The sequence below is a fragment of the Melopsittacus undulatus genome, chromosome 6 (assembly GCF_012275295.1).
Source record: "Melopsittacus undulatus isolate bMelUnd1 chromosome 6, bMelUnd1.mat.Z, whole genome shotgun sequence".
NCBI lineage: Eukaryota > Metazoa > Chordata > Aves > Psittaciformes > Psittaculidae > Melopsittacus > Melopsittacus undulatus.
In genome coordinates this window covers 21,540,761-21,564,932 of record NC_047532.1, presented here as the reverse complement: position 1 = coordinate 21,564,932, position 24,172 = coordinate 21,540,761, and the positions used below count along the sequence as shown (strand labels likewise).

The window sequence follows — 24,172 nt, the reverse complement described above, 5'->3', positions numbered from 1 at the left end:
AGACAGAACTGAAGCTAAATAGGCTATCAGCTGCTTTTTTTTGACCAACCACATCTGATTTAATAGAACAACAGATTAACTGACCGACAAGCCATGCTCACATAAGGAACAAGTGCTATGAAAAGCCATTTAAGTGAATTCTAATTACAACTCAAAAGCAGTAAGTGTGAAATTGTCATTGATGAGAGCCCAGAACAACAAAATAAGGACTTCTGTTTCCGTCTGTAACTGCTCACTTTTCAGGTGCAGAAATTGTTTTCAAAAAAATTGCATTTTTGTTCTCTGCTTCCCCCCCCCCCCCCCGAAGGACATCTGTTTCATAATTCTGTAAGACAACTCAGTGTAGAACTTGATGTAAATGGGACCATCCCCCTGGTGAACTTCCCTGGCTGAAAATAAACCTCCCTGTATTTAAAAAATAAGTTATTCCATAAAAACAGTTTCTCAGACAGAACTGAACAGCACCCAGCGGGAGAGATGTAAGAAAAGTCAGGAGTGACAAACTAGAACATTTGGGCTACAATTAATTTGACTTTGATGACAAGCTATTCCTACACAGCTTTTGCTATTCTATGTTTAAACTAACTTAGAACCATTTCCTTTCACTCTGTTCCTCCCCGTTTCCTCAAAAGTACACCAGTTTTTCTGCCAGTCTAGGTGAGAAGCTAGATCTGCTGTTTGGTTTGCAGTCCCTTGTAGAGAGCAGCAGAGATTGCCCTCCTGGTTAATGCCAGTCTCCTCTTATTTACATTTCGCAATACCTATTTCTTATTGTGTCTTTTTAGCAAGTGGGTCTCTAAACTGTGAATGACTTAACCTATATCAGCCTGAAAGTACTGTGCTGCCCGTTTACCAAAGTGCTTTGGAAAATAACTGCTGGATTTAGCAAGTGGTTATATAAGGAACAAATTCCCACATAAGGAACAAGTCCCACCAGTTACTAGATTCCTAATAGTATTATGCACCACATTGCCATGAGGAATACAGTGATATAGCAGCAGAACAGTCTCTGTGTTCTTGGTATAGCTGTTTCCCTTTAGTTGAAAACAAGGTGAGGAAGACTATAATCTTGCACGTAATGTTCTCTGAAGAACAGTGGGTAGTCTGTAATTTCAGATGCCTTTAGAGCCAGGTTATAGCTATAATTATTATCTGGAAATGTATCAGTTAGTGGGGTATAGCTGTATAACTGCTTAAATCCTATCAATAGTAAAGTCATTGTTAAATAGATAAGTTTTCTACCTATAAAGAATCTCTCATCTGATATTTTCCTTCAGAGTTGGAAAATGCAAGCTTCAGACTGTATTCTAACCTTTTGTCATTTAGCTCATTAATAATAAATATCTGACTAGTAGTACGTACTTCATAGGTTAATGAGTTTAAGTTACTGCCTGTCTTTGCTGGGTGTGACGTAACTTCCATAATCAAGAAATATGGCAGCAAGTCATGGCAAACAGTAAGTAAATGATACAGATTTCTCCAGGTCTTTGAGTATTGCTACTAATACATTAGGATGCTTAAGTCATATTGCTTTCAAGAAAGCAATAATTTATTTAATTATTTATTTCTAATGATGGGACATTTTCTTCATTAGGATTTAGAATTTGTAAATGCTTGTTACCTAATGGAATGAGAAAGCTTTTCTGTTATACATTAATAACCTCTGCTCCAGCCCTTGTTTTTTTTCTTATTTTTGTAACATGGAATAAAAAGTTCTCTCTTATCATCTTTTAATTGCTTGAATGCCTCTCAAAAAATAGTGGTGAAAAGTGCCTGATACATTTCATTCAGATTTCTAACAGATATGACAAGAGTTCCTCCTAGAAATTTACTGAAGAGGATAAACAGTCATGGGTTAAGGAGCAAAGAGGCAATACAGCAAGACTGAATTTAAAATACAACATGATTGTTGTCTAAGCTTATACTCAATTTTCAAGATTGAATTAGAGAATGTAAACATTCAAAAGAATATGTTAGGCACAAATTACTTAAGTGAACAAAAATTACATGTTTTTCTGCCAAAAAAATATTTGTTGAGAGTTGAACTGAATGCATAAACATAAAAAAAGGTCAAGCCAGCAACACAGACAAATGTAAGTTTGAGACTGACACAATGTATACAGCAAGAACTATGTAGTTTAATCATGGTGATCTAACCACCAACTTCTCAGCACACTGTAGTTATATAATTCTCACTTTGCTGTTGTCAGGTATGCAGAACACTTGTGCTTCTCCAGCATTTTATTTCTTCAAAGAACACTCAAGTTCCACATATATCTTCCCTGCAGTTTCTTTGGGAGTAGAGGCAAGGGCATGATTTCCATTCTAGCAAAGTTATTAGGTCAGACTTGACAATGTAAACACAGTTGTATATGAAAACAGAACTAGGTTTAGCACTTACATTTCCACTTTCTCCACTTTAGCCTGTAGAATATTTACTTTGAAATCTTTGTGCTAGTAAAGTAATATTTAATGAGATTTCAGATGTTTAGAGATGATGCTTCTACATCTAGTAGCCTTAAAATCAACTTTAGCTCTCAATGACATAAACTCTTTCACTGATTGAGACTAGTTTAGGAAATCAGAAAGCAATACAAAATGTCTGAGTGCCATCTGGATATACAATTTGTCTGCTCCAGCACAGCCCAGTCTGCCACAATCTGTGTGGTTTTACAGTTTGACATGCGTTTGCAACTGCATTTATTAGGCATCCACCTAATCACAGAGGATGGTATTTCAGATTAGATGCATGCAGCCTCTATTTATAAAAACACAGTTATCACTGAGTGGGGTCCTTACATATATTACAAAACATAGAGACCCTGAACAAGCTTTAGCTAGTCAAAACTAAGCATTGAAAGAACTGGGGCTAGTCAGAGCTCAGCAGTGTAATCTGTCTCTTAAATTCCTGTAAGCACCAATGTTTTGTTTTTATGAGATATGCTGGGTTAGCTGCAGGTTTTATGTATGGGCAGTGGTCCCTGGGAATGGGAGTTATGAGCCATACAGTTGTTTGCCATTAAATTTGATTCACAATTCAAATCAGTTTTTGAGGCTGAGCTGCTTTATGCAAGTATGAGTTAAAAGCATATCTCTGGAAAGCATGGGTGCTCTGACCTCCTCTGGTCCAGAACTAATGAATATGTCTAAATGAGATAGGGTACAGTATGAATGCATTCAGGCTTCAAGGTTTTTATTTCCCTGCAAGGTGTATCTTCTTATACTGCTCAGCAGAATGGAGTTGTTTACGTCAAAAGGGCTAATAGTAATTAAGATAAGAGAACAGTGCTAAGTCACTTGAGGTGATTTTTGTTTGCAGTGCATACCACTAGAAAGTGCAAAAAAGCCTAGTGTTTGTAATACAGATTATTCGATTGTTATGATTCCCGTTAATTTCTAGGTTTCTAGCAAAGACTAGAATCTCCATGCCATTATTCTTTTAAAATAAACCTTACCATCAGTTTTAAAGATAGAACAGATCTCTATCTGGAGGTAGAAATTAACTTGGTTTTAACACTTGTCAAAAGCTTAGTTTTAATTACCTGGCTTTTAAATATATGAAAGATTAATTTTCTGATTTTTCATTCATTTCAATTTGGTCTTTATAGTAAAAGAATAATAGAATAATTATCAGGTTTTTAGAGGAGGGGAAAAAATCACAGTCTCTTTGCTATAGAGTGTGGGGTTGGGTCTTTAACTTCTGTAGTTTGGATTTGGGTTGTTTGTTTTTTTGGCTTTGTTTGTTGTTTTTTTTTTGGTTTTTTTTTTTCTCAACAAAAAATGCACATGATTATTAAGCATGCAAATGAAAGCAAAATTTCTTTGATTTCATACTGATTTCCAGACTGTGGCAAACTGAGTAAGATTTCAAAGAATCAACTTTGAATGGCAAACTTACCAAGCAAGGTATGCAACAAGAACACTACTCCCAGCAGAGTAGGAGCATGCTGCATGATCAGAGCAGCATAAGAGTGTTCTGGTAAACCAAACACTTCATCTTAGGTTCAAAAGGCTGAACTTGAGGGGACAACATTGATCTAACTTAAAGAAAAATTGGGGCTTGAGATTTAAATAGCTTTGTGTTTTGAAGAAACTTGAGAGACTTGACACCTGTATTATCTGTGCATAGTTATTATCTATTGCTCATTTTAAAGTACTTGTCACATACTGTGTTTAGTAGATCTGTGCCTACAAATCTTATTTTTCAGTAGATTTGTGCCCACAAATTCTTCCCAGAATTTATCACTACTTTTTTTTTAGCATTATTTGTTTTTCCAAATCACCATCACTCCTTAAATGATTCTTGTCTATGTGGAGTATTAATGTTCCCCCCCATGGGCTTTTTGTTACATCAAGCCACTGCAGTAGGTAAGTGCAGCAGGGTGCCTTCCAGTGCATTTGATCCACAAACTTGGTGCTGCTGAGCTCCTTTTCTTAGATGATCCTAATTAATGGATCTCTCAAATCACCATTAGCACTGTGTATGCAGAGTCTCTGGCCTCTCAGGGCAGGATTCTCTGCCTGAACTGTTACATTGCCTTCTGAGAGGTGGAATTCAATGGTTTGGATTTATTCTCTTTTGTATGTTTATTTGTGGTTGTTTGTTTTGTTTTTACCTTTGGATGAAAAGGATTTTCTGCAGGCCAGTCTCAATTCAATTTACAAAAAGAAAGAAGAAAAACATCTTGGCACAGAGAAGGACAAGGATAGAGTGTTGCAAAAATAAGACCACCATGTGGTCTCAGATCCCGTCATTTGCTGCTATTAAGATGAAAATTGACAGCTGTGCTCAAATTTTACTTCTCAAACACCTTCTCTGCTTAATGTTTGACCAAACATATTCTAGGCTTACTGAAATGCCTATTTATGTTTTATTAGATAGATTTATAACTTTCCATAAAGAACTTCCATGGTATTTATAAAGAACTTTCTCTGTTAAGAAAGAATTTAACTATGGGACTAAACAGTCCACTGATCTGAGATGCACTACTGTGAAGGAATTCTAAAACTAGGCCACTCCTTATGACTGGAATTTAAGCCCAATTTGACTAAAATTGACTGCAAAATCACGGGATACATAAGGAGTAAGAAGACACCAAGCAGGAAACATATGGCTTTCTAAAAATACATAAAGGTTTATTTTTCCCCCTTTTTTTCCCCAAAGTTTTTCCAATGTAGCCAGAGAAGCCACACTTCTGCTTCAATACAATACACATAAGTTTAAAGAGCAGTTTTCTATCCCATATAGTAAAGTAGCATCCTTGCAATCACTGCAGTTTAATATGTAAATGTAAAACTCTATGGTATGTACTTTTACAGTGATTAAGAAATATAAATACATTTTATAAAAAGCTGTTTCTTTAGCACTTTAAAATACAGGAATTTTTTGTTACAAACAACTTAAAGGAAGGGCTTTGGTAAGTGTTTAAGGGATTCTAGGCTATGTGAACAGAACCTGTCCACAGCCCTGAGTAAGCTGTCTAAACCTAGGAAGTGGAGGGATTTAAAATACATGCTTGCATTTATCAGCTTTAGATGCAATTTGAAGTGTTCTGATGTGGATCCTATTTACATCAATTGTGTGGGATGCTTGATACTCCCCAAGAACTCTGCAGGTTCTCTGGGCTGTAAAGCTAGACATGTAAAATGCAGAACTCCAATTTAGCTGTAATGGTTTGTTTTGTGCATGAAAGTTTGCCAGCAAAGGAGCAAGCTGGTGTAAGGAGGTACACTATCCTAGTGCTATTGCCTAGAAATAAGAGGGTAACATACTGTAAACTCTTTAACACTTTTGTTCTACAGACACCTTCCAATGCCCATCACACCTGCAGGCAGCAACTTTTGGTCCAAAATCTGAAAGGAAATGGGCAATACCAAGACTTCAGGTAACCCTGGCAGTTTAGTCGTCACTAATATATGTATCACCAGAAAGTAAATCCAAATTATGTCTGTGAAAGGAGGAGCAAACAACTGTTGCTGACATTCCAAAGAAAAAAATGCAGATTGAGTCTACTGCAATTTTTCTTGCCCGTTTCACCACATTTTCACACACGGGGGAAAAGAGAGTGCTAGGTTTTCTTTTGCATGCCTTTACTACAGTGTACAATGGTGATTTTGAAAGAAAAAAATAATTCTTCAAGCTTACAAAATGATATAGACGCACTAAATCACCCTTGGCTTGAGCTTATTAAGGGAGCACTTTGTAACAGGCAAACTGTAGTACTTTGTTTCTAGAACTGATTTCTTTTTTTTAAGCATTTAATAGGATAGTTTCCATGACAACTTGAACTGAGCAGATTGTTCACTGACTTCAGTACATTTCTCTTAAACATCTTTTCTCTGTAGGTAGGCCTGCCTCTCCAGCTCTTTCATTTCTTTGGGCGCTTATTCATTATCTCCTTTTGCAGATACCCTTAAATTAGATTGGACTCCACCTTTCTGTGCTCTTTAACAAAAAGTGTTGAGGGATCAGAGTTTCACGATCATTTTCTCAGTTTCCTAGAGTTTTTTCTCTTTTCTATCATGTACTACTGTTTCAATCCATTTCCTTGTAGTACCAGAATGTGTTATTCAAATTGATACTGCTGCCTATCAGGGAAAGAGAAATGGACACTGCAGAAATGTGCAGCATTAAAAGCCAAAATGACTTCTGGATACTCCTGGTCATTTTACTAAGACCTGTAATGACTAATGCTGCACACATATATGAATAAAACTGCTGTTATACCATAAGTTCCTTATGTTTTTATGTAAAGAGAAAGCGTGTGATTAATACAGTACATTCTAAATCTGACCCCTTAAATATTTTAATCCATTTCAAAGCTTTAGAAGCTGCAATGAAAATTTACTCTTGGAGATGTGCACTTTGTTCTTTGTCATATTATAATGATAGAATCGTAGAATAACTAGGGTTGGAAGAGACCTTAAAGATCATCTGGTTCCAACCCCCCTGCTATGGGCAGGGACACCTTATACTAAACCATGTCACCCAAGGCCCTGTCCAACCTAGCCTTGAACACTTCCAGGGGTGGGGTAGCCACAGTTCCAGTGCCTCACCACTCTGACAGTAAAGAACTTCTTCCTAATATCTAATTTAAATCTAGCCTCTTTTAGTTTAAAGCCATTACAACTTGTAATGCCAACCCCTAGATTACTTTGTCAGAAGAGTTAAAAAAATTACTTGGATTGTATCTTTCATGCAAAGAAAATCGAGTCAAAACATTGAAAACTGACGTGAAACACAATAAATGGAGGAAAATGGCCTTTGGATTAATCCACAGAGCTTTAGTTAAATGAGGCTTTCAGTCTGCTGTTGCCCATCAGTTTTTGGAATATTTGTGTTTTGCTTCTTCGTTGAAGAGGGCTTTTGGGGCCTTTTCATTATCTCTCTTCAATATTTAAGTTTAAATCTATGATAATCAGTCAGGCCAGAAATGTTGTTATAATCTTGGTAGAAATGGAGTCTGGTTTTCATCAGTTCACTTAAAGCTTTCCTCCTGCTTCCCTAAAGCCTGGATTTGTATGTGCTCTGGGTGGGAAATGACAGCAAGCTGTAAGAAGAATTGTCACTACATGGCAACAACTTTTAATCAAGAGCTTGTTTCCTCTTTTTTAGAATGAGAGTAACTCTCTTTGAGGGTTTTTTTTTCTCCACTACTTTTTGGGTTTGCTTGTTGCTTCTCATGTAAGCCGTCACATTTTCTAATTATAAAATATTCTGCACTTGCAGCAAAGATTGGGTTATGCAATTTTCTTAATTCAATAGATTGCTTGTAACTGCTGAGCAGAAAACCTTTTGTTATCTTTCAGTCTTTTTCACATCTATTTTTCCTAGGTCTTTGACATACTTGGGAGGGTGAGTGGGGAAAAAGAATCATGAAATAGTTTGGGTTGGAAGGGACCTTTAAAGGTCATTTAATCCCACACCCTCAGCATGAGTGGAACATCTTGAACTAGATCAGGCTGCCCAATACTATATCCAGCCTGGATGTCTCCAGCGATGGTGCACCCACCACCTCTCTGGGCAACCTGTGTGTCCTGGGTTCAGCAGTAGCAGTCATTTTTTTTTCTCCTTCTTGGTAGCTGGTGCAGTGCTGTGTTTTAACTTTCAGGCTGGGAGCAGTGCTGATAGCACCTATGTTTTGGTTAGTGCTCAAATGTTTACTCTGGCTGAGGACTTTCTGAATGTCATGCTCTGCCAGGGAGGAAGAAGAGACAGGACACCTGACTCAGGCTATTCCATACCATAGCATGTCATGGCCAGGAGGTAACGGGGAGTGAACCGGAAGGGCGAGGCTCGGGGGGTTGGAGGAGATATTCATCGGTGCTCGGTCGGGCAGGGTGGGGTGAGTTATGGGTCAGTGGCTGGTGAGGTGTTGTATTCTCTTCAGTTGTTATTTCCTTTATCATTATTATTATTAGTAGTAGTAGTAGCAGTAGTGATTTGTGTTATTCCTTAGTTATTAAACTGTTCTTATCTCAACCCATGGGAGCTACATTCTTTGGATTCTCGTTCCCAAATCCCCAGGAGTTGGGGGAGCAAGGGGGGGAGTGAGTACACGAGCTCTGTGTGGCTTGGTTTAAACCACGACACTGTGCCAGTGTTTTATCACCCTAATTGTAAAAATCTTCTCTTTCACATCCATCCTGAATCTCCCCTCTTTTAGTCTGAAACCATTACCAGCAAGCTCTCTTCTGCGTACATCATTGCATTTACCTAATGCAGTCTTGACACTGGAAGGACATGGAAATGCCTCGGTTATGACCTGGTAACATACTTTCAGGCACAAAAATGTGTTCCAGTGTTTTGTAGATGTGAAATATTCCCCTCTTCCCCAATATTAGAAGAGGCTAAATATATTTCTAAGGTTTTTCTTGAAGTATACCTGATTTTCATGTTTTCAAAATTTTAAATTACTAATTCTAAAACCACTTGTTTAGGAGTGGATTCACTCTACAATCATCCTCTAATTAGTCTAAATATTCCTTAGACTAGTTAAAGTTGTCTTGAAAACCTTGTATTCACAAGAAAATGACTGGATGCTCTTTTCTTCTGGAACTCTGGTAGGATTTACTCATGCCGATTTTTCAATACTTCCTGAATGCACTTTGGCCTGAATGCACTTGAAATAAGCCAAATGGTGTGCTTCTAATTAAAAGTCCAAGTGTTAAAGATAAAACTTTTCTGATCTCTGGAAACAAGTGGCATCATATTCACGGCTGCTCTGGCAAAGTTAGGAAATTGAATGGCAGGTATAAGTGAACCAAGTGACCAGTGTATCACACTTGAGAGCATTCCAGCAGCAAAATAATCCTTATTAAACCAGATACTAGTCACAACAGTGAGTTCTGCAAACTGAAAATATTCTATAAAGCTCATTAGAAGCTATGCTGTTGAACCCAAAAATGAGTGGCCTAAAATATATTCCTGATGCCTTAATATCTGAACATAGTTTACTGTGCTTTTATGTTTTCAATCAAGTCGTGAATAGTGTGATCATTACTGCAGAAGAAGCTATCCGGATTGCTACCATGTGAAACTGTCTGGTTCTTCCACAAGGCATACTCAAAGAGTATGTCTGCTTTTATTTTTATTTTTTGGCAGAGTATCTTTTGGGCAGTCATTCTAAAAACTTAGATTATTCCTTCTGTAATAGAGGATCTCATAGCTACAGACCTGAGAGAACAGAACATAGTTAGTGATTCGGAGAAACAAATGGTTTTTCTTCAAAAAAGAAAAAAGTGGGTCTTTCCCACCTGCTTTTCAGTGCTGTAGGGACTGTAGGGATTGCAAGCGTTCTAGTCCTACAAACATCCATGCACAGCCAGTAGAAAACAGTCAGCTTGCTTTTAATTTAGTTACATTAATTTAATTGCATGTTCATTTATAAAGTGTACAATACAAAGCTCAAGCTTTTTCTGAGCTGTTTTTAATTCAGTTTCCCCTGCCTTGTTCTCCAGAAAAGCCAGATCTTAGTCTGCGTTAGTGTTGTTTTGCACTGTTTCAGCAACAGGTGCCAAGTGTTTACTTAAGTACTTTGCCGTATTTTAGAGCACTCCTAGATGCTGATAACTGCATTGGTAGTTGGAACCACACCACTTGTTCTCCTTGTTCCTGCCTGCCATAAGAGAGGTTACTCTGGAAGAAGTAGCATTCATCTAAAGAACTCAGATACACCTTTGCTAGCTTAGACTACACTGGAGATTTTCCTGGCTCATTCCTACAACGAGAAAACGCAAAGGTATCTGCGTACGTCCATTTCAGCTGTGCCAAGTGATACTCATGCCCAGCTGTGGCTTTGTCTTTAGTACATATTGTGTACTGCTCTAACCACCAACTTCTCTTGTTCAGTGACTACCAATATGTTCTGCTAAAATTCAACCATTTTTAGCAGCTCAGCTGTGTAAGGTTGCTTAGAAACCAGCCTTCTTATCCCCCACATTCTCATGACAGATTTCCTATGCAATAACATCACTGCATGACACATTTGTATCCTCGTATGTGTTCCTTTTCCACTTGAGATTCTCTGAGTAAAGGTTGCTGGTGCTTCACCCAATTCATAAACAGCATGTGGTAAATCACCGGAGTATTAAATCACTGCAACAACAAAAATGAGCTCAAACTTTGAATGCGAGCAGTTCCTCACTCCTGAATGTAGTTATTGATCTTTTTGTGCAGATAGTAATTTCTAATTTTGTTTTTCAGACTGGGTAGCTGCATGTTACTATGACTTTATGACAGTCTTCGGTCCCTTCTTTGTTTATGTATAGAATACTTGCTTGCACCATTTCAAAATTGAAATGGTAAGAACTTTTGGTTGCAATTGCTTTCTCCTTTATATTTTCTTTCTGTTTGTTCAAGGCACCCAGATGAACTGGGCATAAAGATTTTTATTAGTGAGAGAAATATTTTTTAAAATGTCACCAATAAGTATCAAAGATATCAACTTGCAGATTAACAGAATCATTGTCAGATACTTCATATTTAATGTATCTCTCTGACTGATGTGTTTTTAGCACTGCTTTCACTTTGTTTGTCCTTTTCTGTTTGCTAACAGTATTGCACTTTTGCCAGAATGGCAATGTGTTGGTCTGGCAAAATGATGAGAAAAGCTAATTGACACATCTGGTGGAAAGAGTATTTGTTATTGACCAAGACAATAAGGTCCCACTGTAGTTGTCTTTAGTCTTGTGTAAGAACCACATGCAAATTAATGCAAATTAGTGTTTTTATGAATATATCATCAGTGAACCGTATGGTTTGAATTATAAATCAATATAATTTTCATATTTTTTTCTGTTAATTTTACTTTGTTACTATAAAGCTTATGCTTATTATATTTTAACAGCATCTCAAACATTATGTACCAAGAGTATAATTTTGTTACTGTTCCTACTCTGCCAAAAGAATGTTATTTAAAATGTTAGTAAAATGCAAAATTTATGTAATCCAAACATGATTTAAATATATATTCTGCTTTATAGGGCATAAAGTCCTAAATCCTGCAGTAAAGAAGTAGTACAATCAAGACAAAGATAAATTTAAGTTAGTTTCCTGGGGTAAAGAATGTTTTAAGAAGAATTTATGAAAGAATGAGATTTAAATTGGGATTTGGAGACAGGAGTAAGATGTCTGAAAAAGGCCAAACTGAAATAACTGAGCCGAAAAGAACAGTGAAAGGATTGTAAACTACCAGAAATTAATAGAGCTAGAACAGAACATGTCACATGATGCAGGACTGGATAAATTGTTGCACAGAATACTGTAAAAGAAAACCAATGAATGAACAGATGATACTGAATGAAATTCAGTTTTGTTGGTCCTGTTTTTACCACCAGCTTTAAAATTCCACAAGAAAAGATATCTTTTGTGAATAATGAGGCAAGAGGTGAGAAAATTCACAACTGCATTTAGTTCTGATAACAGAAACACAAAATAACATTCTTTGCCAATCCTCTCCAAATCTAGAGAAGTGTTTGTGGTATTTGTGAAGAAAATGCAAGCAGAGTTGTGTAAAAGTGAAAGGCAGAAAGCAAAACATACAAAAACACCACCCTTAAGTACGGTGGTGTGATAAGCAGTTGGCTTTAAAAATATCTTAATTATAAGTCATTCTTTTAATGCTTATCCACAGCACAGCAACAAGAGTAGTAACACTTATCCTTAGCACAGTATCCAAGCCACAGTAACCTCATGTTTCAGTTTGTGCCCATTGCCCCTTCTTCTGTCTCAGGGCACCACTGAAGAAAACCTGACTCCATCTTCTCTGCATCCTCCCTTCAGATTTCTGTACACATTGATGAGATCCCCTCTGAGCATTCTCTTTTCCAGGCTGAACACTCCAAGCTCTCTCAGCCTTTTCTTATAGGAAAGATAGACCAGTTCCTTAATCATCTTAGTGACCATTCGCTGGGCTCTCTTAAGCAGCTCCACATGTTGTACTGGTGAGCCCAGAACTGGACACAGTAGGCCAGATATGACCTTACCAGTTTTGAGGTGAAAATAAGAGGGGAAAGATGTATATAACATTTCTCCATCTCCGGCCTTCTTTCTTCCTAGATATAGGGAAAACACTATCAAAATTTAGTTTTTGGATGTGGCTAGAATGGGATCAGTAGAAAGGTTGGTTTCAAAACACTGTCAGCATTTGCTGTCATTTCATTCTTAAAAACACTTTTTCAAGGGGAGAATGATTTAGTTTTAGCTATGTTTCACACTTCATATTTTCATGCTTCTTTTTTGAAAAGTTTTTTACTCTCCTTTCTTAAATATACAATAGGCAAATTGTACAGTCCATTGCAATTATTCTATTTACCATGTTTTCCAACATTTCAAAATTTGTGGTGGTCAGCAATCACAGAATCATGGAATGGTTGTAAGGGTCCTTAATGCTCATCTAGTTCCACCCCCCCTGCCAGAGACAGGTTCACCTTCCACTATACCAGGTTGCTCAAAGCCCCATTCAACCTGGCCTTGAATATTGCCAGGGATGGAATGTACAGTAATTGAAGAAATTGAAGATATGGGCTTTTAATACCACAATAATATTCACTCTTTTCTCATAACCAGAAAGCAATCTCTGTGTATTACAGATTTACACATATTGCACTTAAAAAGAGCTTTGGCTTAGGTACTGTTAAAGTTCCACCACCTTGTTCAGACAAATTGTAAAGCACAGTATGTACATAAACTAGAAAACTGTCTAGAGAGAGGCCATATATACATAAATTACCTGGTCTTCAAAGTCAAAATCTGTATAAACAGGATCACCAGAATCCATAATCAGACTGCAATCAAGTTCATTTGGCCCTAAAATAGGAAAGAAAATTAGACTTCAGAAATGGATTGGAAATTTTCACTTTATGTGGTGGAACACTATAACATTTCCAGTTGTCTTTGTGTATGCAAAAACTGTGATCTGAGGAACCATTCAAATTTGCTGCAGTACCTGGGTGAATGCTATTCCTTTAACAAAGCCTTCAAAACATCCATAAAAGCTACCACAGTTCTTAATAAGGAATGGTTATACTAAATGGTGCATTGCTTCAGCCTAGATTGCTATTTTATTGGGCAGGGTGTTCTGTGTGCCATGACTTGCAATTGTAAAATTGCCACAGGCAGCTTGACTCTAGGGAGAATAAAAACCATGTTTAGGAAAGAGAAAGGAAATACTGACAAACTTCTGATTAGCAGATAAGGATCACAGATTGATGTTGATGGGGGACCAAAACAGTATGCTTCCAGCAGCAATGGTCCCCATTCCTATCCTACCCTCTTTCAAGGTGACAGTGTGGCTCTGCCCCTTCTCCCCATCATCTCCCTGTAGCAGGATCAGCAAGTCATGCATATTCTTGCACTTGGGATGACAAAGTGCATCAAGGCTTCAGGTGCTGAGAAGCCTTGTTCTGGATGAGCTTTACAGTTTAGCTTCTGCAGGTTAGGAGAAATTGGCCTTGGTATTTCAAGAAATCATGTGGGAGGGTATTCATTGCTAAATCACAATGGGAGGATAAACCACTAATCATCTTTCTACATAAAAAAGGAAAGGTATAGCATGACATATATTCTGGCATTATCACCCCATTTAGATTATCTCATTCCTGAGCAACGAATGTCTCCTGTACCTGCTAGATTGTAAAGCCCTAAACCAAATCCTGTTACATGTTCAACACACATTAAAATATCAATAGGTGTATTTTTCACAGCATTGTTAGAATAACAAAAATATGGCAATGAAACACAGAGATCTAAAAATTCTGACCAGCCAGTAGCCACAGGTGAGTCCAACCACTGTCTTCACGTGGGAAGCAATAGGTAATACCAGGGGAAGTGTAAGATGTGCACTGGTTTGTGCCCTTATGTCCCCGGACCAGCGCAGTGGTGAGAAAGAGACTATAGCTCTCTCCCTCCTGGGTTACAGGTGTGTCTATCTGGTACAATGTTCCTGCAAGCACTGGCACTGAGTATACATAGTGTTAAGACTATTGCTGACCTGGAGTTTTGTCACCATTGTAGATTTGTTTCCTGTAACAAGCATTGCCAATAACAGATTTTGCAGTTCAATTTGTGCCAGGTTCATTTACGTATTATCTGCTTTTGTTTGCTTTTAAAGCTTACATAGTAATAATCTATGTAGGTGGTGAACTAAGCATCACTAAGAGAACAGAGAGAAACTGGATGTCACAATGACTAAAACCATAACTGTTTAGTAGAGATGATGATTCCAGGGTGTCTTAGTCTGCAGTTACTGCCAAATTAATCTTTGATGTAATCCTAGAATATGCAAGCGATACCAGGGAAAGAGCTGGGTCTACCATCTGCTGGTGGGTTTTGGGTCCCCCCCACTGTTCCTGTATACTTTATCAGGTTGCTATAAAATGTAACAGAAATGGATTATACTCTTGCTGCCATCCAATGTCACATGTTCTCTGGCACACACACTTTACGATCTTTAGAAAATACCTGTGTGTAAAAGATACATGCAACCAAATAGATTTACAGCTGCTGAGAGAATATTCATTTTTTTATTTATTTTACACAGCTGACATCTTGCTCTTAACATTGTATCATCGTTGGTAACATAACTAAGCCCCAATCATCATCAGCATTCACCTATCTTGACACATCAATCACTTTTACAGGCCCCTGTGTGCAAGTATTTGATTAACTATCACTTAACCAGCAAGAGTAGTATGTATCCTTAGCTAGAAATGTTAGTATGAAATATGGTGCTGCAAACTTAAATGTAAAGGTCAAGCTGAAAATGAATACTCATGTATAATGTATCTTAAGCGATAAAAGCCATAATGGTTATACAATTTTAATATGGTCAAACATCTTAAGGCCCTTTTTCTTGAGCTCAGACACCAATTTCCTTGGGGAAGCATAACTCTTTTCTAGGGTATTTTCAAGTAAGGTCAGGAAAATTGAAAATATATTGCTTTTCTTTCTTTGTTCAATAAAAACTATCAAACTCCATAACCATCTATCACTGAACAGCATACAGACTTCTCTACCCTTCTCAAATTGCCTCAAGACAAATCTACCAGAAATTAACTGAAGCAAATGGCTACTCCCAGGGCAAGACAAAATAACAAGGGGACATACAAGAGTACTTGTAATATCCCTGGTGCAGTATGAATAAGGATGAGTAGTTCGGTATCCTCCAGCTCAGTTTGTTGTTGGAGAGAGCATATTTTGTTGAGTTTGGACTAAATCTTGCTAAAACAGGTCTTCTGGGGAGAACAACAGGCTCACTAACTAACTGCTAGAATGTGTGGCAGCAGAAGTGTACCAGAAAGCCACTTTTGCTGGGAGTCAGTAATTGTGGTAGGAGGTGAAGCTGCTGAGGAGGCTAAAGCCAAGGGGAAAGTGTTAGGTTTTTGAAGCTCAAGCTCCAATCAGCACCATTTTATGCAAAACAGTGTTTAGCTGTCAAGAGAAACACAAAATATTGGCTTAAGGGGAAGACTGGTGAAAGTAGTTGGAAGCAAACATGTCCTGCTGCTTCCAGTGAGTCTGAGGGCTGCACATCTCCTGCTCTGACAGCAGAACAGGGGATTGTAAATAAGGCTCATTGCCTTTTCTGAGTAAGTCGTGTTTTTCTTTTGACATGTTGGTGCACTAAGCACTAGGCTATAAAAAATGAATACTTGCTTATCATTGGAGGAGTCTTACAGTCTGAATTGTCCTAATTCATTTCAAAGGCATGCCCCATTCCACCAGGTAATCTCAGCTCTTAGTTACCTTAGAGCCTTCCTGTGCTTGTATGAACCTATTGCAACTGATCTCAGTAACTCTATCAATTTCAAATAAGGAAACTCAACCACTAAAAAAACTCAATAGAATTAAGAAACTGCATTGAAAACTCTCTGCTGTGGGGAAATAGCTTGCAAGCAGCTGACCTGAAAAGGTACTCTTGCAATTTAAAATATGCTTCTTCAATTTCACTGGATGCATAAAGTAGAGATAAGGGGAAACCTGGTCATTTTCATGTGCCCTGTGATTTCCCTGGGGGAAAACCAGAGAGGATTTTATTAGGTCCAGTACTGCACAATTAAAAAATAAATCAGTTGGAAATTCTTATTAAATCCTCATTAAATGAATAATCAGCTCTCCAGGGAGAAGCAGGCTGCTGAAAAAAGAAACAGCAGAGCAGCTAGAATGCATTCCTTTCTTTTTTTTTTTTTTTTCCTGGGCTTTCTTTTCTGACACTGAAGGCATCACTCACAAGGATTAGTCTTGTTAGAAACCCAGAGGATCCACTGACACAGCACTGAGGGACGAGTTGAATTAATGGCTGGCTGCAGTTGTACAAGGGTGTGCAGACAAGAGATCCTCCTGCCAGGTCTGACAGTCAGGGTGAATGACTCCCCTGCCCCTGGAGGGTTGCAGGGCTGTGTTCAGTCACTTCCTCCACCATGAGGCTGTACTTCTAAATTTTATGCCACATTTTACATATTATTTGTTGCTCCTCAGGTGAATTGCACAGGATGAGTTATGGAAAGCTGGGAGGGTATGGGTATTATGGCAGATGTGTGATTCCTACCCCAGAAATGCACCCTGGAGCTCAAGGGCATCATGGCCATAAATGTCTCTAGTCCTGTAAAATATGTCAACATTCTGAGCCTGGGTGCATGTCACTTTCTCTGAAAGTATTACTTTTCCCAAATGCAAATGTCACACATCACTTTTTCACAGTTCATTAAATTAATTTACACAATGAAACTAAATTGCACTGAGCTGTCTAAATTTATCTGCAGTTGATTTAACTTCCCACTACAAGGTATCTATACACCATCATGTGAGTTAATTAAGTCTGCTTCTTGGACCATTTATATTTTGGCAAATCAGCTAATGTATTTCCAATCCTTGCTTATATTCGTTACTTATTTCAAATCCTGATTGCAGTTCTATTCAATATGGTTCATTGGCTCGAATATGCCCATACTCATATTTTAACAACCATAGTATTTGCACTGTTCCACACTGTCATAAAAGTAATCTAAGATGATCCTGTGAAATATGTTGCTTCTCTTAATAGCATGTTTAAGCTCAATAAAATAAAGTATTTTTATGTTATAGAACATGCTCTGAAGCACTAACAACTCAATGCATGTTACATATAAACACTTGGGCAAGACAAATGCTTAGAAGATAAATTTCAAGTGCAATATAATAGAAATAATTTACTGAAGGACTGATTAGCATTAAAATGGTTACCTTGTAATTCTGCTCTTGGTAAGATGCTTCTAATACAAATTTTATTGCAACCTCACACTCTTGAGTTTCATGACAGGTTGCTCTTAGCAACAGGCTTAATATGTCATAGAAGGCAATAAGAAAATTGTATTTTAATTTATAAAATAGTTTTCTTTCAGTATATACCCTTACATAGTTGATTACAACTGGATTTTACTGGTATAACATATGAAACAGATTGATACGGAGGCATAAAAATATTAGAAATACTGTTTACATTAGCTGCTAGTAACTAAAATATACTGTAATAGCACTAATAAGATTAAAAAAACAAAAAGTGAGGTCAAGGCAATTCTGGAACTGCAGCTCCAGAAATTAAATACCTAGTCTCATAAAACCTCTAGAAATCCTATTTCTTGATAGTTGAACTTGATGATCTTAAAGGTCTTTTTCAACCTAAATGATTCTCTGATTCTACTTTGAATCTCCTTACTATTATTGGTACTCAGGCACCAATTTGATGATTATGGCATGGCTTCTGATAAAGCTCATAGCTCTCCAGATATTTCGGTGAGGGATTTATTAAGTCGATCAGATTTTCAAGGAGCTCACTGAAACTCATCCAGAATCACTCCCATTTTTTTGCATTTGTCAATCTCTTTGTCAGAGCCAGCACCTTTATCCAACTTCTTTCATCTTGCTATTCAGTATTTAGCTCATTTAAGTAGGGAAACAACAGGTATCTATTAATACGATGCTATACACTGTGAATGCCATTTTAGGTTTGAAGCAATTCCCTTGCCTCTAGAAAAAAGGCTAAGCACAAAAGAGGTAAGTGTGCCACCTAGTCTTTATTTCTGTGTGCATCTTATCACAAAGCTGACCACTAGCAACCTGGGGTTTTACCTAATACACTTTATATCATTCTCAGTTTCCGACCCCTGTCTTGATAATACATCTTTTTGTAATTTTGGACATTATCAAAAACAGCCTTACAGTTGGGTTTTGTAGGGTAGCTAGCTTGGAACCCCCTTTCAAATCTTCAAAATATCGCCTAATCATCCTGTCTGAAGTACTTCTCTTTGCAGATATCTTGCTACCAGAAAAAAGTAATCCCCCCCCTCCATCAAAAAAAAGACAATAGATGTATTGCTACTACAAGACCACATTGTGCTTCATCAATTCCTTCTTCCTTAGCAGCTCCCAGATGATTGTTCACAATTACAAATACCTGGAGCTACCCTGTCTGCCAAACTGTTGTAGATGAGTCTTACCTTAAATGGGGGAGATTACATACATGTTTTTTTTCTACTACACATATCTAATTTTTGTTTTAATAAAGCTAGTAAATTATACAGAAAAAATATTTCACTTAAAATTCCTTTTTCTTTTTGTATGTTCTTTCTGGAGACGTTTATAACCTCATCCACCTATAAAACCTTCATGGTTTATGTGGAAAGCAGCCAGGGATGCCATCTGTAAAAAGTTGTGAAGTTACCAAGGAAAATTTTCCTGCTCCCCTCAAGGAAAATATTTGACAGATGTTATGGATTTTTACTGCTTTGATATTTAGCTTCAATCCTTTTGCAGTCTTTTGTCCCTCAAAGCCTTTTACTTTGAAGACGTTCAAGCCTCAGTAAGCACAAATAATAAATATATAAATAAACTAAAACTCCCAAACATATAACTAATATTCACACATAGCTTCAGAATCAGTACCAATTATTAGGGAGGAAGTATCATTAGTCTCACAGGACTGGTTTTATGGTGAACACTGAGGTATCACCTGAAACTGAAACTGTTGACAACTGGAACTGATCAACTTATGAAGATTTTGTATTAATAATATAGTTGTTTAGTGGACTATCTATAGTATTTTAAGGTGAACTTGTAGATAAACAAGATGTTAGGTGGGTTGTATGACGCTTCCAAGTGTGGTGATATTTTTTTGTCCTTAATTATGCAACTGTTTGAGAGTGGTCAAGACTTTGCTACAGTACATACACGCATACTTGAGGAATATGAAAAAGGCGTTCCACCAATGTCAAATGCAATATAAAAAGGTAGTTCTTTAAATCCTACTTAACTCACCTGTTGCAGCGTCTTTGTTTGCAAACAGTTTATTCTCAACTGCTGAACTTATGTCAAAGAACACTTCTTCTTCATCTCTGTCTGCATCAAACTTAAAAAAAAAAAGACAGTTGGTAATCAGACACTGCTGGCTACTTGGCTATATTTTACAGAAATATGATTTTATTACATTAAAGGACATTTAATTACTGTTGCTCTGGATTTTTTTTATTTCTTGAATTGAGGCCAGGTACATTACCATGGAAAAAATGGAATACTGTAATCTCAAATTACAGGAGCAAGCAAACAATGGTCACAGCAGATGACTATTTTCAATCTTTCTGTATGTTCAGTGACGTCTGTTTTAGGATGTGGAATGAGCCCCAGGGAAAGAAACATTAGATTAGTGCTTCCAAACTCATGAACTTCAGTGGGCTTTTTCTTCAAGTCCAAGACTGTTGTGCACCTCTTCAGATGTCTTGCCAATACCCACCTGCCATGGTAAAGATAATAGGCAAGAGGAAAAGGCATGGAGAAAGAAGTTCGAATCCTAATAGGACCTTTGCTGCAGATGCTAACCTTTATATAGGTGTTGTTTTCCAAGTATCTCTTAATACAGTGTGATACTTGTTAATTTTAGAGAAATACTGAGATTCTTGTCCAACACCCACCATTGCAAAATCAGTATCACGCTTTGCCTTATGATGACTTATGTGTTATCTATAATACTTAAGCTGTTTTGTCACTGGTAATGAGATTTGCTTTCTTAGGGAATTTTCCATCAGCACTTCAAGGTAAACTCAGAGGCAAATATCAGCCCAAGAATTTAAAGTGGCAGATGCCAGAAAATAGTGGAAAAATAGGGAAAGAATATAAAAAAGACAAAAGAGGATTCTATAATCTGTGTCTCTGTGAACAGAAGCTTGTTGGAGACCAGAGTATATGAGAGTGCGGCAACCACTGTAGAAAGTTTGCTGTGAAAAAGCTTAACTACAGCACCTGTGTGCTCAAATCTTCATTGGTATTAGTCACAACTTAAATCTTTATGGTTTTAATATTTAGCTTTATGCTTAGCTCAGCCCTAGACTTCATTACTATCATAGATAAGCCTACTATAATCATCAATACAGAGAATTTTCTGACTAGCTTTTTGAATTGAATTTCTGGCTCTGACCCTGAGGACCACTAAGAAGTTCATCCTGTGATGTGGGCAGACATTTATCTATTCTTGAAGAGTTTTTTAGTCATTCAGTGTTACTCAAAACTTAAAGCCTTATTTTTTATTTATAAAGCAGAAATGTGTTTGTGTTTACCTGTTGGAAGGTTTACATCTTAGCTTGTGTCAAACCTGGGGCTTGTGGAAGAACATGTCTTAAAGTTGTTAAGCTACTGCTAAGAAATTTATTATGCATGCATGAAGAGCAGCTTTGAACTTCCTTTGTTGATGTCCTGGGTTCAGCAGTAGCAGTCATTTTTCTCTTTTAAGAAAAGAGTATTGATCTTTGCATTAGCCTGTGCCTGAGGAAGTGTGGTGATATGCTTTTCTGTTACTTTTCAGCAATAAAATGTACATGATTCATTAGATACGCTAGGGAAGACTTATCATAAAATATAATGTTTGTAGGTATGTGTACACATAAAACCCAGTAAATTGTAATTGAGTTGTGTCTGAGTGTTACTGTGTAGGTCACACCACACTTGGAGAGATGACAGGTTTGCTTTCTCATTAGTACCATTCCTCTGAATAATCCAGTTTACCATGAAAAAAAACACATGATCAATCTCAAAATGTTCTGAAGATTCCAAGAATTTGAAACATCGACTTCCCCCATTCAAAGAACACCAGCTGTGCTTCAGTACTCTGAAAATCTGGGTTTTGTAATGAAAGCCTATATTGTCACCCAAAGAAAACCAATTATTTGAAGCTTGCACATAGACTCAGTTTTCCCCTCACAAAATGAGAATTGTAATACCCTGAGCCACAGGAAGACAAGGCAGCTTTCAAAGAGGAATTATTTTTGAAAGAAACCAAGTAACCACGTGAGTCCTGTACTTCACCGAATTGCTAAACATTTTAAAAGTGAAATCCTTGTGATAATTATTGGAGGCTTGAATGAAACATAAAAGGTACTCAAACAACCCTATTCACAAAGAACAAACAGCAGTAAAACCTATATTTTTAGTAGACCACGTCTATAAATCAATAGGTTCCTTTCCCTCTGAAAACAAATCCCAACTTCAAAACACAGCTCTTGGCAACTGAATTATCTACTGTATCTTTATGGATGGCTTAGTTCAATTATAGTCAAGGCCTATGTTTTATAGAAATATGATTCTATTAATCATTCCAGTGAAAGCACTTGCAAAACACAAGACACTAACTGTATTGTTATCTGAATTGATATCATCTTTACCAGTGATACAGGAAGAAGTAAAGCACTTCTTCCCTGTGAGGTCAATGGGGTTTCAGGTTTGAACTCTCTGTAGTGTTTACCTCAATGAGGCACTAATGACGGTTTTGTACTTCACTGCCTCTATTTTGTTGGACTGGGAAAGATGAGGGAGACCTCTGAGGACAAGAGAATCATATTCCTTTATGAGCCAGCCTAAATCTTTGAGCCAAGAAAGGCTTCACAAACCTGTCTGAAGAACATTTGGGGGCTATGCTCGGTAAGAATCCAGTAAAGTCTTTTGCCTGCCCAACACAGACATGTGGAAGCTGCTGGGCAGCAATCTCCATATCACTTCTATGAGTGGTCCCACTTTCAAGATTTATCTCCCTATGACAATGTACCAGAGGCTTTTTCTACCCTCTCTCTCCTCAGTCAGTTCAGTAATGGTGTCTCTGTGGGAGAAAGAGGTAATAAAGCATCGTTTGGGAGGATGGGAATTTAACAACACCCACATGCTGTAGTTACACCACATACTGTTCTGCTTCCACCTGATTTGGGGGAACACATCCCCAGGATTAAATCAGGAACAAGAACAGGTCTCTGAATCATAGAATGGTTATGGTTGGAAAAGACCTTAAGGTTATCTAAGATTTCCTTTTAGCTGATTTTCAGCTAGTTTTGCTCTGCACTGACATCATGATCAAGTAAAGAAATTACAAGTAGAAGTCATGTACCTCAGTATATATTGATTTTATGTTTTTTAAAATAAATGGTGACTGCAAGAATTATGGGTTTTCTGGAAAGTTTATCCCAATTTCATGTGAACATAGTTGAATTGGAGGATTTGATGCTGGCACAGTTATATTTCAAAATGATGGAAAATATATTCTAGATCTGTGCTGTAAATAATTCTAGGGAATAATAATTCTAGGGAAAGTAAATAGTTCTGGGGAAAGCAGGTTGTACTTGCTGCTCTCAGAGAGAAAATGGTTAGTGTTTCTAAATAAGCACCCGACAAATCCCAGCCAACAGAAGGAGCTACACAGAAAAATACCCGAGTTGTTGAACATTGTGAATCTCACTGGTCAATGATAATAAATGGAGGTTTGGTAATACCAAATATACCTCTGTATGTATTGGTTTCTTTCTTTTTTTTTTAAATAAAAATAGCTTTTTCCTCATGTGTATTCAGGGGAAGCATGAAGGAAACTGCAGTTAACTAGAACTTCGGGTGAGGGTGAAGTGAATCAGCCTGGCACTGCCCCCTGAAGACTGATTCAGCCCTAATGCCACTGCTAGTCTCTGCAGGTGTTTTATCCAAAATGACAGCCCCAAAATAAAGAGAGATCATAATAGTCTTTCAAATTAGAGCACAGGGAAACTAGAAAGAAATCTGCTTGAAGCAGGCTCACAGGGAGCTCTTCTTTGTGCACTTTGAAATAAAGTTAGGAGAAAGCATAAGCCTCCCCTCCCCCCCAGGCAAATAGGTGTAGTTAAATAACATTTGCAACAGTAGATGACAATGTCCTCTATTTTAGAACATGACGGATGTCAATGAAAATAAAATAAACCATGTCTAAATTAAAATAATGGCATTGGGCTGATTGCTCTATGGCAATATTCCCATCCACCTCAAAATCAAATATGATTACAGGAATTGGATGATGAATGCTCTATTTGCTCTCTTTGCTGGCAAAGATTCCAACAATAACTGCAATTCATACATGTCTTGAGCATTTTCCTAGTCATTGAAATATGTCACATATAGAAATGCCCTAAATATTGTACATTTAAAGGTAGAGGTGACCTGATTATTAGACCCACATGCTGCAAGGTGGTTTTTCGACCTCTTGGACTTGCCTCAGTAGAAAGTTACTTGTCACTGGTCTTCAAGAGCAGGAGTGAGCACAGACTGCTAAGTCTCTGATCACTGTAGTCAGTGCTGGTCAGGAGAAAAAAATAAAGGAGTTGCTTTGAGTTTTATTTAAGTCACTTCCTCAGGTAGGGA

The 24,172-nt window shown here is 37.4% G+C and overlaps 1 protein-coding gene across 1 annotated transcript in view; it reads right to left on the bottom strand.

The window, feature by feature from the left end:
- AK5 (adenylate kinase 5) overlaps nucleotides 1–24,172 on the bottom strand; it is a 91,690-nt gene that overhangs the window by 26,439 nt on the left and 41,079 nt on the right. Inside the window, exons 7-8 of the mRNA XM_034063568.1 lie at nucleotides 19,793–19,883; nucleotides 13,233–13,309 (exon numbers count right to left, since the gene is read on the bottom strand). Coding sequence (XP_033919459.1) covers nucleotides 13,233–13,309; nucleotides 19,793–19,883 — 168 coding nt within the window. The remainder of the gene's footprint in view (nucleotides 1–13,232; nucleotides 13,310–19,792; nucleotides 19,884–24,172) is intronic.